Source organism: Hyla sarda, chromosome 9 (genome assembly GCF_029499605.1).
Source record: "Hyla sarda isolate aHylSar1 chromosome 9, aHylSar1.hap1, whole genome shotgun sequence".
NCBI classification, from domain to species: Eukaryota; Metazoa; Chordata; class Amphibia; order Anura; family Hylidae; genus Hyla; species Hyla sarda.
This window is the reverse complement of record NC_079197.1, coordinates 3,324,422-3,338,143: the sequence shown is the minus strand read 5'-3', so window position 1 is coordinate 3,338,143 and position 13,722 is coordinate 3,324,422. Positions and strand designations below refer to the sequence as shown.

The window sequence follows — 13,722 nt, the reverse complement described above, 5'->3', positions numbered from 1 at the left end:
CTTCCCTGCATCCACCACGGGGAACCGGAACAACGAGTGGGGGCTGGAGGGAGCGCAAAATTCCGATACAGAATTGCCCCATGCGTCATTCCTTAGTATTTACAATAACCCCTTAGTGACCAGTCTATTTTGGGCCATATTGATCACGCACTTAATTTATACGTCACATTGCAAAGAGCAGTACTACTAACCCTAGGCTCTCCAGATGCTGCAAAACCACAAGTCCCAGCATGCCCTGACTGCCTACAGCTGTCCATTCCAATACACGAGAAGCCCAAGTTCAGACACTTTTATTAGTTTTGCTTTTCTATGTTTTCACAAGGAGGGATAAATATTCCTGTGTGCCTCCAGCTGTTGCAAAACTACAACTCCCAGCATGCCCGGAGAGCAAAACTACGAAAGTGTCTGAATGAGTGCTCCTCCTGTATTGTACTGAACATCTATAATGTTACAGTTCTTATTGTTGCAGAAGTAGCGATAGCAATTATGTGAAATTTTATTTTCCCCTTCCTATTTTAGCACTTTGTAAGGGTCCCCAAAGAAAGTAAAAAAAAAAAAATTACATTCTATTATATATTATTTTATATTATTATTAATATATATATATATAATTTATTTATTTTTTTACTTTTTTTGTGATCAGTTTTTAATATATGATAATACTGAATTGGAATGCCTTAAGAATTGATACGCAGAGACAGACTAAACATTACAGATAACACACAAGCTGTATTGTGGGGTACAGACTAGAGATGTGTTTTTTATTTCCCTAAATGACCACCCTAATTCTTCATGCATGTCCGGGGGGGGGGGGGGGGGGTCTCACCAGACATAACTAGAAGCCTTTGGCACAACATAAGTATTTTCCAACCAATGTGCCTCCAGCTGTTGCAAAAGCTACAACTTCCAGAATGCCCGGACAGCTAACGGCTGTCCGGGCATTCTGGAAGTTGTAGCTTTTGCAACAGCTGGAGGCACATTGGTTGGAAAATACTTATGTTGTGCCAAAGGCTTCTAGTTATGTCTGGTGAGACCCCCCCCCCCCCCCCCCGGACATGCATGAAGAATTAGGGTGGTCATTTAGGGAAATAAAAAACACATCTCTAGTCTGTACCCCACAATACAGCTTGTGTGTTATCTGTAATGTTTAGTCTGTCTCTGCGTATCAATTCTTAAGGCATTCCAATTCAGTATTATCATATATTAAAAACTGATCACAAAAAAAGTAAAAAAATAAATAAATTATATATATATTAATAATAATATAAAATAATATATAATAGAATGTAATTTTTTTTTTTTTACTTTCTTTGGGGACCCTTACAAAGTGCTAAAATAGGAAGGGGAAAATAAAATTTCACATAATTGCTATCGCTACTTCTGCAACAATAAGAACTGTAACATTATAGATGTTCAGTACAATACAGGAGGAGCACTCAGACACTTTCATAGTTTTGCTCTCCGGGCATGCTGGGAGTTGTAGTTTTGCAACAGCTAGAGAGTTGCAGGTTGGGGAAAAATACTTTAGATTATGCCACTGCAGACACAGGCTGTCCTGTGAATGCAGGGAGTTAAAGTTATGCAACAGCTGGAGGCACACTGGTCGGAAAACACTGGCCTAACAGAACGAAGATGGCAGATCTGCTATCCTTTTCTAGATTACCAGCTGCCATGGAAACTTAAAAGCACCCCATGATCATGTTGTGGGGGCACCGATAAGGTGACACATGTAGCCTCTCAACGCAAAAATGCTGTTACTGTGGCCAAATGTGGCTCCTAAGAGGATAAATGGCTGGGAAAGTTCCTCTGAGTCTAAGGGGTGTGTTGCAGTAGGGTTAAGGTTTTGCTGTGTTTTATTTAAAAAATAATAATAATAATAATAATAATTTTAAAAATAATAAATTAAAAACATTTTTTTAAATTCATGGAAAACATTTTAAAATGAAAAATTAAATAAAAAAAAACTCAAGTCAAAAATGCCCTCCCTAAGAAAGGCGTATTGGATGGTATTAAGGGGTTAAAATACCTATGATAAAAAAAATAAAAAATTAAAATTAAATACAAATTGCAAAACAATCCTGGCAGTGAAGGTGTTACATACAGACCATTGCTTGGTTGCAAGCAGAAGAGTGAGAAGTGATCAGGAATGATTCGGCGCTCCAGGGGTTAAGTCAAAATAACCCTCCCCCCCAAAAAAAAAACAAAAAAAAAAACGTAAGACCACCTGGCACAAAATCCCAAAATTTGGCCAATAAAGGCTTGAACCCCATACAGAGAGGGCAAAAAAGAAAAACATTTCCAAAAACCTCTCAGCGCTGTTCTAGCCCATTAACGTAACCCACGGCAGTATAATGTGCGCCGTCTGTACACTCCGTACAACACATTAACCGCGCACAGTTCCCAGAGCCAACAAGCAAGCGGCATTTTACAGCAGGGGGACAGAGTGCAGGCTGGGTAAGCAAATGAGTTCTAAATATACTCAGAGTGCCCGGCTGCTAATCGTCGTGCGATTATAATCTAATTACATCGCCGCGCTTTACCGCGCAGAGGAAGCAGAAGAGATTTATGGACGCTGCGAGCTTACAAAACTCCGGAGCCGCAAACACAACACACACCAGAGCGCGCGCCAAAATACAGACGTTATAATGTATACATGTGACGGGAAACGCTGAAAAAAACTGAAGGGGACAAATGCAAAAAGCCAAGAGGGACCGCATGTCCTGAGTCATGTGATACCATTTGTTTTCGTTCATATTAGTTGTCACCCAGCTTTCCTAGGAACAGGCCAAACATGACTAAACCATGTAAACCAGTGTTTCCCTAACCAGATTGCCTCCAGCTGTTGCAAAACTACAACTCCCAGCATGCCCGGACAGCCAACGGCTGTCCGGGCATGCTGGGAGTTGTAGTTTTGCAACAGCTGGAGAAAACTTGCATAAACATACGTGTACTTTGTCCGTATTAGTTATTGGTGTCACCCAACTTTCCTAGAAACAGGCCAAACATGACAACCCTGTAAACCAGTGTTTCCCTAACCAGATTGCCTCCAGCTGTTGAAAAACTACAACTCCCAGCATGCCAGGACAGCCAATGGCTGTCCTGGCATGCTGGGAGTTGTAGTTTTGCAACAGCTGGAGGAACACTAGCTGGGGAACACTTGCACAAACATACGTTTTCTTTGTCCGTATTAGTTGTCTGTGTCACCCAGCTTTCCAAGAAACAGGCCAAACATGACTCAACCCTATAAACCACCGTTTCCCCAACCAGATTGCCTCCAGCTGTTACAAAACTACAACTCCCAGCATGCTGGGAGTTGTAGTTTTGCAACAGCTGGAGGCAATCTGGTTGCTTCCATAATGTAGAAAAATGCTTTGCTTTGGCAGCAGAGAACAGTGTCTGACTGGAAAGACTACACGGCTTCCTCCAGGGTATACAGCAGCTGATAAGTACTGGAAAGATCTACACAACTTCTTTTAGAGCATACAGCAGCTGATAAGCACTAGAAAGCTTATGATATTTAAATAGAAGTCATTTATAAATCTGTAAGACTTTCTGGCACCAGATGATTTTAACTTTTCTTTTCACTCCGGAGTACCCCTTTAAAGGAGTAGTCCAGTGGTGAACAACTTATCCCCTAGCCTAAGGATAGGGGATAAGTTGTAGATCGTGGGGGGTCCTGCGGAGAGTGAATGAAGGGGAGGACAAGGTTTCACCGTCTCTTCACTGGACTAGTGACCTGTGTGATTGGAACTAAACATCCCTCAAGGACTGAGCCCAAATGTGGCTGGAGAACACACAACCCAAATCTTACATGTTCCGGATACAAAACACGGCAATAAACATAAGTTTAAGCAGGCGTGGTGTTCGCGGTACCTTTGCCTATGACGAGTCCACATTTGTCTGCTGGCACGGTGTAGGTGATCTCCTGCATTCCTCCTGTACAATAATTCCATTCACTTCTAGTGCGCCCTTTTCCGCGTGTCATGGCTAGGCTCCCAAACCCATCCCGTTCCTGAAAGTGCAAATGTAAAGACAAATTGGGAGGAATGTATCGACGCTTACCCCAGAATAAGTGCACTCAAAAGTTACAAATGTTATTACAGTGCATAATGTTCGCTCAAACACACAGGAAAAGTCACATTTGAACCAATTTTTTCTTCTTCACACTAGTAAACTGGCATGGTGGGGTAAAGGGCAGAGTTTTTTTTCTTTCCCTTGCCCAATATGGAAAAGATAGACTGCGGACTTCATGCAGGACCTGGAAGGTTACCGTATTTTTCGCCGTATAAGACGCACTTTTTCTTCCCCAAAACTTGGTGCGCCTTCTATGGCAAATGCACATTAAAACCCTATTGCGGCGATCCCTGCGGCCATCAATGGGCGGGACCCGCGGCTAATGCAGGACATCACCGATCGCGGAGATGCCCTGTATTAACCCTTCAGACGCCGCAATCAAAACTGACCGCCGCGTCTGAAGCGAAAGTGACACTAACCCGTCTGCTCAGTCTGGCTGCTCGGGACCGCCGCGGTGAAATCGGAAACGGCTTACAGGACACCGGGATGGAACTTAGCTGCCTCCTTGGTGTCTGCTCCGTGCCAGGATCCCCTGCATGGCCGGCGCTCTCCTTCCTCGTCATCAAGTCGTCGCGCACACTGTCCCATCATCCAATAGGAGCGGGGTGAGTAGCGACGTGATGGTGGCGACGGAGAGCGAGGATACCAGGCAGCAGAGACGTTCCGGAGCGACGGGGACACCCCGGGGATGCGGCCACAGCGATGGAGGGCGACATCCAGGGCAGCGGTGACAGATCTGGAGCGGCGGGGACACGTGAGTATTACCTCCTATACCAGTGGTCTTCAAACTGCGGACCTCCAGATGTTGCAAAACTACAACTCCTGGCATGCCCGGACAGCCAACGGCTGTCCGGGCATGCCGGGAGTTGTAGTTTTGCAACATCTGGAGGTCCACAGGTTGAAGATCACTGTCCTATACTTTACATTGTATTTGGTTCAGAATCTTTTTTTTTTCCCTAGATTTTCCTCCTTTAAAATTGGGTGCGTCTTATGTGCCGGAGCGTCTTATAGGGTGAAAAATACGGTATATTGTTTGGCCCGTTAAGGAGCTGGAATTTTCCCACCATGACAGATTCCCGTTAAAGGGATAGTGCAGTGAAAACAAACAAGATGGGAGGATAGGTAGCTGATCACAGGTGGACTGATACACCAGCACTGTACTCGTGTATCTCTGGATCTCTCATCGAGATGCATGGAGGGCGCGTGCCGACCCCCACTCCCTGCACTAGGAGAGCCAAAGCACAGTGCAGGATATCGCGGGGGGTCCCTGCGGTCGATCTCTACAATGATCAGCTACTTACATGGCTCACAAGTTTCCATTATAGACCATGAAGCGGTCACACCAGGAAGACTTGAGAAATGTAAAAACTAACATTTACACATTCACGTGTGAACAACATCAAGGGTCTCCCCCTCAGGAGTCCACAGGACCCCCATAGACTACACGTAAAGCTGCCGTCTCACCTGTGCCGTCAGAATCAGCTCATTGATGATGTGTGCCGCGTGCTGACACCGGTCAGGGAGGCCCATTATTTGCGCCACTCTCTCAGGGCTGATTCCGTCATCTGCAGGAGGGATACAAAACCAACGCAAAACCATTTATCCCCCAGCGGTCATGCAGCTTCATACAGTCTCATGGCAACAAATTCAAAACCAAAGAGCAGCGAACACAAGCCCTCTGCCCGCTCACATGTAAAATAACCACCCGTAAGAACCTGCCGCCATCAAAAAGGAAAGAAACTACCGTATATACTCAAGTATAAGCCGACTCGAATATAAGCAGAGCCCCCTAATTTTACCTCAAAAACCCAGGAAAAGTTATTGACTCGACTATAAGCCGACTCGACTATAAGCCTAGGGTGGGAAATACATCTCCCCCCCCCATCATCATCACCGCCTGTCAATCCCTTCATCAGTGGTCTTCAACCTGCGGACCTCCAGATGTTGCAAAACTACAACTCCCAGGATGCCCAGTGCTGGTCTGGCCATCGATGCTGCAGGGACCGTCCGGTGGGGAGGAAAAGTCGTTGCGGGCTGTCCATTTTCACCGGGGGGCCCGCTTCTCCGCGCTTCGGGCCCGGACTAGTGATGTTGCCTTGACGACGCACAGGGACGTTGCGCATGAACATCCCTGTACTTCATCGTCAAGGCAACGTCACTAGTCCGGGGCCGGGAGAGAAGAGGGCCCCCCCCCCCCCGGTGAAAATGGACAGCCTGCAACGACTAACCATCCCGACCGGACGGTCCCTGCAGCCTCCATGGCCCGGGCAGCTCACCCTAACTTCCCACCGGGGGGAGGGGGGGGGGGGGGGGGTTTACAAAACAAAAAGGGGGGGGTGGGGTTGGATGATGACGAAGGCCGCAGTGGTCTTCAACCTGCGGACCTCCAGAGGTTTCAAAACTACAACAATCAGCATGCCCGGCCAGCCGATGGCTGTACGGGCTTGCTGGGAGTTGTAGTTTTGAAACCTCTGGAGGCCCGCAGGTTGAAGACCACTGATGAAGGGATTGACAGGCGGAGAGTTCACTCGAGTATGAGCCGACGGGGGCGTTTTCAGCATGAAAAATCGTGCCGAAAAACTCTGCTTATACTAGAGTATATATGGTAAGTTGTATTTAACTCTTTCCTTAAAAGTAGCCAACTGGGAGCAGATGAGAGGGTAGAAAATCACTGCTGAATAAGAACAATGATGGCACAAACCTGGCTTGAACTGGATTCTTACGCTGGCGTCATTCTGAATCTTTTTGATCATCTCTCCGTTTCTACCAATTACAATTCCTACGGCGAACCTCGGTACAGAGACCTGGTCAGGATGGAAGGAAAAACAGGGCATTATTATTAGACCAGGGTCCTCCAACATGTGGCTCTATAGCTGCTGCAAAACTACTAATCAGCAGTCAAGGCATGCTGGGAGTTGTAGTAACCGCTGTAGAGCCAGAGATTGAGGAGAACTGCATTAGATCATCATACTTCAAGCACAATACAGCTAAAGCATACTGGGAGTCATAGTGCCCTAACTGCTGGGGGGCCACAAGTTACAGTGCTCTGGAACAGTGGTCTCTAAACTGCGGCCCTCCAGCTGTGACTAAACGACAACACCCAGCATGCTTGAACAACCATTTGAAACATAGAAACAGGAATAAAAAGAAACTCTACACTTGAGGAGTTTCTCTTTAAGGAATTAGACAGCAGGTGCAGCTATACCGGAACGTACCTCTACGCTGCCCCCCATCCTGGAGCTCAGATCACTGCGCACCCCTCTGAAGTCAGCGATGTCCTTTTCTCTGATAATTTCCAGGACCAAATCTCTTGCTTGCTGCAATACAATAAGGAAAGAATAAAGCAAACATTTCCCACAACTGAGCAGTCTTTACCGTTACTGTATGGGGGGCTGCTGCTGGTCCGGCTGAGGGTTCTCTCAGGGTTTGGCACCACCATGATGTGTAGTTTTCCTGACCTTATGGTTAAATGGGACCATATGGGATTCAAGAACCTTTTATAGGATGTACATCTTGGCAAAACATTAACCTTTCTAATATACTACATTTTTTTTTCCTTTTTATAGAAACCAGGGCTTATGAAACCACCACTAAGGGTCCCTATACCACCCAGAACATAATCCCGTCCGGCTGCAGCATCATATTTGTCCCAGCTGAAGCACAGGCAGGAACAGAGTCCTGGAAGTGAGGGCGGGACTAGCACTTCTCTGTGCTCACTCCTGTCCTATCAGACTGCAGCATGAAAACAGAGAGGAAGGGGTTACAGAGCAGCCTGCAGTTAATGGATGAAGAAACCCAAAGAGGAAGGGGTTACAGAGCAGCGTGCAGCGATTGGATGAAGAAACCAAGCACTCAGGAGTCATGCAGAGTGAGGACACGCCCCCTGCAGAGCACAGGATGACAAAGTGAGCAACAAGGTATTTATGAGAGAACTATAGGTGCTAGCCATAATTATATGTACATGATCAGGATTAGATACTGAGTAACATAACTTTAGTGGGATAGGACAGGAACTCTAAGTCATGTCCACTGCAGTCCTACACAACGCTGTGCCAGAGTTCCATTACTACGCCCTGATTGTTAGAGGCTGACCGGGAATGCTGCTGGGAGTTGTAATTTTGCAACAGCAGGAGAGCCACAGGTCTTTCATAAGCCTTATCCCGGGGTCCTATTAGGGTGGTCTCTAGATATTCACCTTCCCTAACAAAAAATATACAGTCTCTGTATGCCTGCCTTATTTTTTCATTACATGTAAAAATACAGCAAGTACAGAAACAAAACATCACAGAATACACGTCTGGGGACATCGTTAACTTTCTGCCACATATTTACTTTATTGCTGCAGATTCTGCCACGGTTTAGGATGGGGACATTTTCCACACACAATATGCAACTTCACTTTTCTGGGTGACAAATTAAAAATCTGCAATAGACGGTTGAATGGCGCAGTACAGGGTGTGAACTAGGGATCGACCGATTATCGGTATGGCCGATAATCACGATTTTGGGCATTATCGGTATCGGCAATTACCTTGCTGATAAGCCGATAATGCCCAGCCCCCCGCACCGCGTCGCACCCTCCACCGTAGTGCTGGGCGGCATACCGGTATGAACCGGATACGGGGTTTTTTTTTTTTCTCCCACAGTATAGATTTTTGCCCATACCGCTATACCGGTCGGGCCCCTCCCCCACCCTCCGAGTCAATAAAATTATAAATAAACTTACCCGTAATGGGGGTGGTCCGGGCCATCCAACCTTCCTGTAGTGTCCGGCGGCATTCCGGGTTGATGGTGCACCGGTACGGGCTGTCCTTCTCCGGCGTTCATCTTCTCCACTCCGGGCAGGCTGCGGCCTAGTAGCTGCATAGACGCCGCTACGCCGTGACCTCAGGCGCGTCGCTGCGCACAGGCATCACTGTGCAGCGGCGTCTATGCTACGTTACTAGGCCGGAGCCTGCCCAGAGTGGAGAAGAGGACCCCCGGAGAAGAAGGACAGCCTGGACCGGTTCACCCTCCACCCGGAATGCCGCCGGACAATACAAGAAGGATGGATGGCCCAGACCACCCTGACAGGCAGGGGGAGAGAAGCGGGTGGTGGCGGCGGCGGCCTATGGCACCGCAAAAGCCACTGCAGTGCATTGATTTATAGCGCCTGCTTTAAATCAATCAATGATCTGCAGCGGTGTCGTGGGGGGATAAATAGCCGATAACTTATACCAGAATATCGGTATAAGTTATCGGCTATCGGCCCTAACCTCCACCGATTATCGGCCCTAAAAAACTGATATCGGTCGATCCCTAGTGTGAACTCTGACGTGTAGAACTGTGCGCATGTAGATCATGTGATGCCATATACCCGGCCATGTATTTTGGCTAATGCTGGTAACTCGTGTGAACAGTTCTTTTTGGACCCTAGTGACATGGACAGGCATTAAATCTAGCATGCGGTTTGTGGGCGCACGGCAACGTAGGTCATGTGATGCCATAGGCCAAGCTCTTTTCGCACAGTATTTCGGCTGATGTCTGTAACACACGATCTTATATCTCGGCTTCTTGGACACCAGATCTCACACAGAGGTGCTAAATATTGCATTTCACTGCTTTAGCGATTATGAGCGTTTTTTTTTTAGTCCTTGCTGCTTCAGCAATAATGTTTATTTTCCTAAGTTTGGCAGAACTCCCCTCCGCCACCGTGTACTTTGTGCGAAAACAAATGTTTAATTTAACAACAAAAGAGGGCAGAGGGCAAAAAGGACACTTAGAAATAAGGAAAATGCAACAAGAATGTGATCCTTATATATAGCGCCAACATATTCTGCAACTGCTTGTAATAGAACAGCGGTGCCTTGTACCATGCAGGTACTTTAACCCTTTGTGCTTCGTCTCACCAGATCTATTCAAATGTAAATAGGAAAATGCAATGAATGCGTGTTCCTTTAATAATCGAAATGTATATAGCACCAACATATTCTGCAGCGTAGTTGTAGCCACATAACTGCCTGTTATAGAACAGTGTTAAGGCAGTGGTCTCCAAACGGCGGCCCTCCAGATGTTGCAAAACTACAACGCCCAGCATGCCCGGACAGCCAACGGCTGTCCGGGAATGCTGGGTGTTGTAGTTTTGCAACATCTGGAGAGCCGCAGTTTGGAGACCACTGGTGTAAGGAAATGCAGCGGTGCCTTGTACCATGCAGGTACTTTAACCCTTTGTGCTTCATCTCACTAGCTCTATTCATTGTAAATAGCAGCTGACACGATGCCTTTCCCTGCTGACATTATTTTCAGGGGGGGATTGGGGGATGGAGTCAATGCATGGCTTATAAACATTTTCCAGATTGTGTTGCAGCCGCCTCTCTACCCTGAGCCTGAATAAAGTGTTTTTCCCCGGATGGGGCCGATAATTCACTGCAAACAAGCTCTCGGCACAGTGGTCAATAGACCCTTTTTCTTCTGTACCTGCACTTTAAATGGGTCTCCCGTGATCCGAAGGGGCTTGTCAGCACCAGTAGGTAATGGGCCGTCTTGAATCATGATCATTTTAACGCCGGTTCTCTCCTGCAGAAACAGATCAAAGGTGATTTGTGAAAATGTACGAGAAAATGACATTTTATTTCCACATCTGAGAGCAGGGATTGGCTTCTGTTACTGATGTGGTTCATTGCATTGTAGGCGGCACGTGGGTTCCTATATGGACAACAACGTATGTCTACCATAAGGGTGCTCGTACATGCTGCGTTCACGGCTGATGCTCCCAATTAAGTCCGGGGGGCAGTAATGTGTACATACAAGAAATCCCGACACACATACCCTGAATACACCATATACAGCTAAACTACCATCACAGTGCTCTGGATCAAAACTATGGACCTCCAGCTGTTGCAAAACTACAACTCCCAGTATGCCTAGACAGCCAACGGGGCATGCTGGGAGTTGTAGTTTTGCAAATGCTGGAGGGCCACAGTTTAGAGACCGCTGCTAGAGTCAAAAGTTTATATTCATAAATGCTTAAAAAGGTTTTATGACAAGAACGTGTCTGGTTTGCTCTAGAATCTATGTTTTGTTTGTGGTATGATAGTCCGGTCAGCCCGATCCATTTAAATACGGGCATAGCCATGGAGCAGAGTGGTGACGTTGGTGGAGGGAAGCAGCCATGTTTAACTCTTGCATCATCATCATCAATGTTGCATGTGAGATGTACAGGCTCTTCTATAATATTAAGTTGGCCAAACACCTGCAATATCCGTCAGCACATTGGCGATTTGGCTGTTAGTCTTGATTTACACCATATAGACTTTGCTTGACAGCAATCATATATAAGAAGATTATATATATATATCTCACTCTCTATATATACATATGTATACATATACATTATATCTATATATACACACACTCATACTTAATTTTTTTGCAACTATATATCTATTTATAAAATCTATATATCTAGATATAGTGATAAAAAAATTATATATAAGATATAAATGTAGGAGATATATATAATAGATACTATAGATTAAAAAAATATATTTTTATATGTATAGATATATATCTAAATAAAATATATACATATATTAAAAAAAGATTACGGTATATATATATATTTTTAATTTTTAAATAGAGCTATAGCTGTAAAAAAAAAAAGAATAACACAAGTGTGTGTATATATATATATATATATATATATATATATATATATATATATACATATACATACACACACACACACACACACACATATATACACACACACACAAATATATATCTCTGGTGCAGCCAAAATTGACGGATTCAGCTAATTTTTCTCTGTGTGTATGGGGGGGGGGGGGGGGGGGGGGGGCTCATCCTATGACAAGGAGAACCATGCACCAGCCATTATAACCCCTGTTGTAAACCCAAATCTTATGACTAAACCCGTTCCCTATCACGGTTGTTCCAGAAAATAATTCGGCATTTCCCATAGTGTTACTGACCTAGTGACAGGCGTGATATTATAGCAATTGTGCGCGCCATTATCCAGGCCCTCCCCCTCACAATACACTTCAGGCGGTGACATTTGCAGTACCTGTCACCTGAGTGCATGACTGACTACCGAGGCTTTACTTTCCCGATCGCTCATTATGTAACTGCAACCGGTGATTAACATCACTCAGTGTTCGCTCGGGGGCCCCCGAACTTTATATCTACCAGAGTAAAAAAATAAAAAAAAATAAAAATCACATAATTTCACCTTTTTTTCCCCATTTTTATTTTTTTATAAAAAATAAATAAAAAAAACAGAAGAACCAAAATAGAATTTAAGAATTAAGAAAACAAATGTATTACTTTTTTTTTTTAAAGGGACCGGCATTACCGGGAATTAAGTGGTAATTAGCGGCAGACTGCGCTCCTGTGAATTACCATCCTACAAAGGGCGCCCCACACTGAGCGTAATTACATACTTATACCTGCTGCAGTGCAAAACTATTAGCAAAATGGTGTAGATGGAAAAAAAACCCCATAGTACTGGGGGGTGAGAAGGATGATGATGATGGTGGTGGTGGTAGTGGTAAGCTTAAGTGCATTGTGCATTAACCCTTGCAGGGTGGGAACGCTTACCTGAAGCTGTTTGATGGTCTCCCCTCCTTTGCCGATGACCAAGCCAACTTTGGAAGCCGGGATGAGGATTTCCTGGACTGTGCTGTTTCCATCCATGTCGTTATGGAAACCAGGCCCGTTCCGGCAGCGTTCCACGATCTGACTCAGGAGACGCTTTGCGTGCCTGTATGGACACAATATAGATATAAAACAAAACAAGGCAAAAATTTGAGCTATCAATTGCCACTAATGCGCTGGGTAGGTGCCGCTACCCCTACAGCAGAGTTCTCCGACCTAAGCTGTTGCAAAACTACAACTCCCAGCATGCCTGGACATTGCAACAGATGGTGTTAAGGTATGACAGGAGTTGTAGTTTTGCAACAGCTGGAGAGCCATAGGGTAGGAAAACATTACACTAAGTGGCCTTTAGAAGTCAGGGCATGCTGGGAGTTGTAGTTATTTGTCAGCTGGAGAGCCACAGGTTCTGAACACTATTATAAGCTGATATTTTCATTTTATGGGGGAGGGGAGATTGCTGCATTTGTGTATCTATGAATATAAACATAAGGATAAATACACACGACTCAGTCACAGCATAATACATTATCAGCCACGACGTGAACACGTTTCACGCAAATCTACTCCGCTAGCACTGTAATCCACTGCAGATTTATTTTCTGTGCTCAAATTTGCAGCCAATGGGACTAGTGTGCATCTGCCCTTAGGCCGTAGGTTAGGAAGCAGCACGACTACATTTAAAGACATCTTCTAAATCCGGGTTTCCCAGCCAGGGTCCCTCCAGTTGGCCGCCCGGGCATGCTGAGAGTTGTAGTTTTGCAACAGCTGGAGGCACACTGGTTGGGAAACAGTGGAAAACTCTTACCTAGGAGTTTATTTAGCACAGTGTTTCCTAACCAGTGTGTCTCCAGCTGTTGCAAAACTACAACTCGCAGCATGCCCAGTCATCGGCTGTCCGGGGATACTGGGAGCTATCGTTTTTGGAACAGCTGAAGACATAATGGCCGCCATTTATCATTGTAGGTGTAAGTGAAGCATTTTTCTGCACCTTTTCTT

General features: G+C 45.4%; 1 protein-coding gene across 1 annotated transcript in view; it reads right to left on the bottom strand.

Annotated features, from left to right (window-relative positions):
- The window catches only part of FUBP3 (far upstream element binding protein 3), a 49,139-nt gene that overhangs the window by 16,471 nt on the left and 18,946 nt on the right, over positions 1-13,722 (bottom strand). Inside the window, exons 7-12 of the mRNA XM_056540638.1 lie at positions 12,670-12,832; positions 10,531-10,629; positions 7,290-7,391; positions 6,776-6,878; positions 5,539-5,639; positions 3,874-4,012 (exon numbers count right to left, since the gene is read on the bottom strand). Of these exons, the coding sequence (XP_056396613.1) occupies positions 3,874-4,012; positions 5,539-5,639; positions 6,776-6,878; positions 7,290-7,391; positions 10,531-10,629; positions 12,670-12,832 (707 nt within the window). The remainder of the gene's footprint in view (positions 1-3,873; positions 4,013-5,538; positions 5,640-6,775; positions 6,879-7,289; positions 7,392-10,530; positions 10,630-12,669; positions 12,833-13,722) is intronic.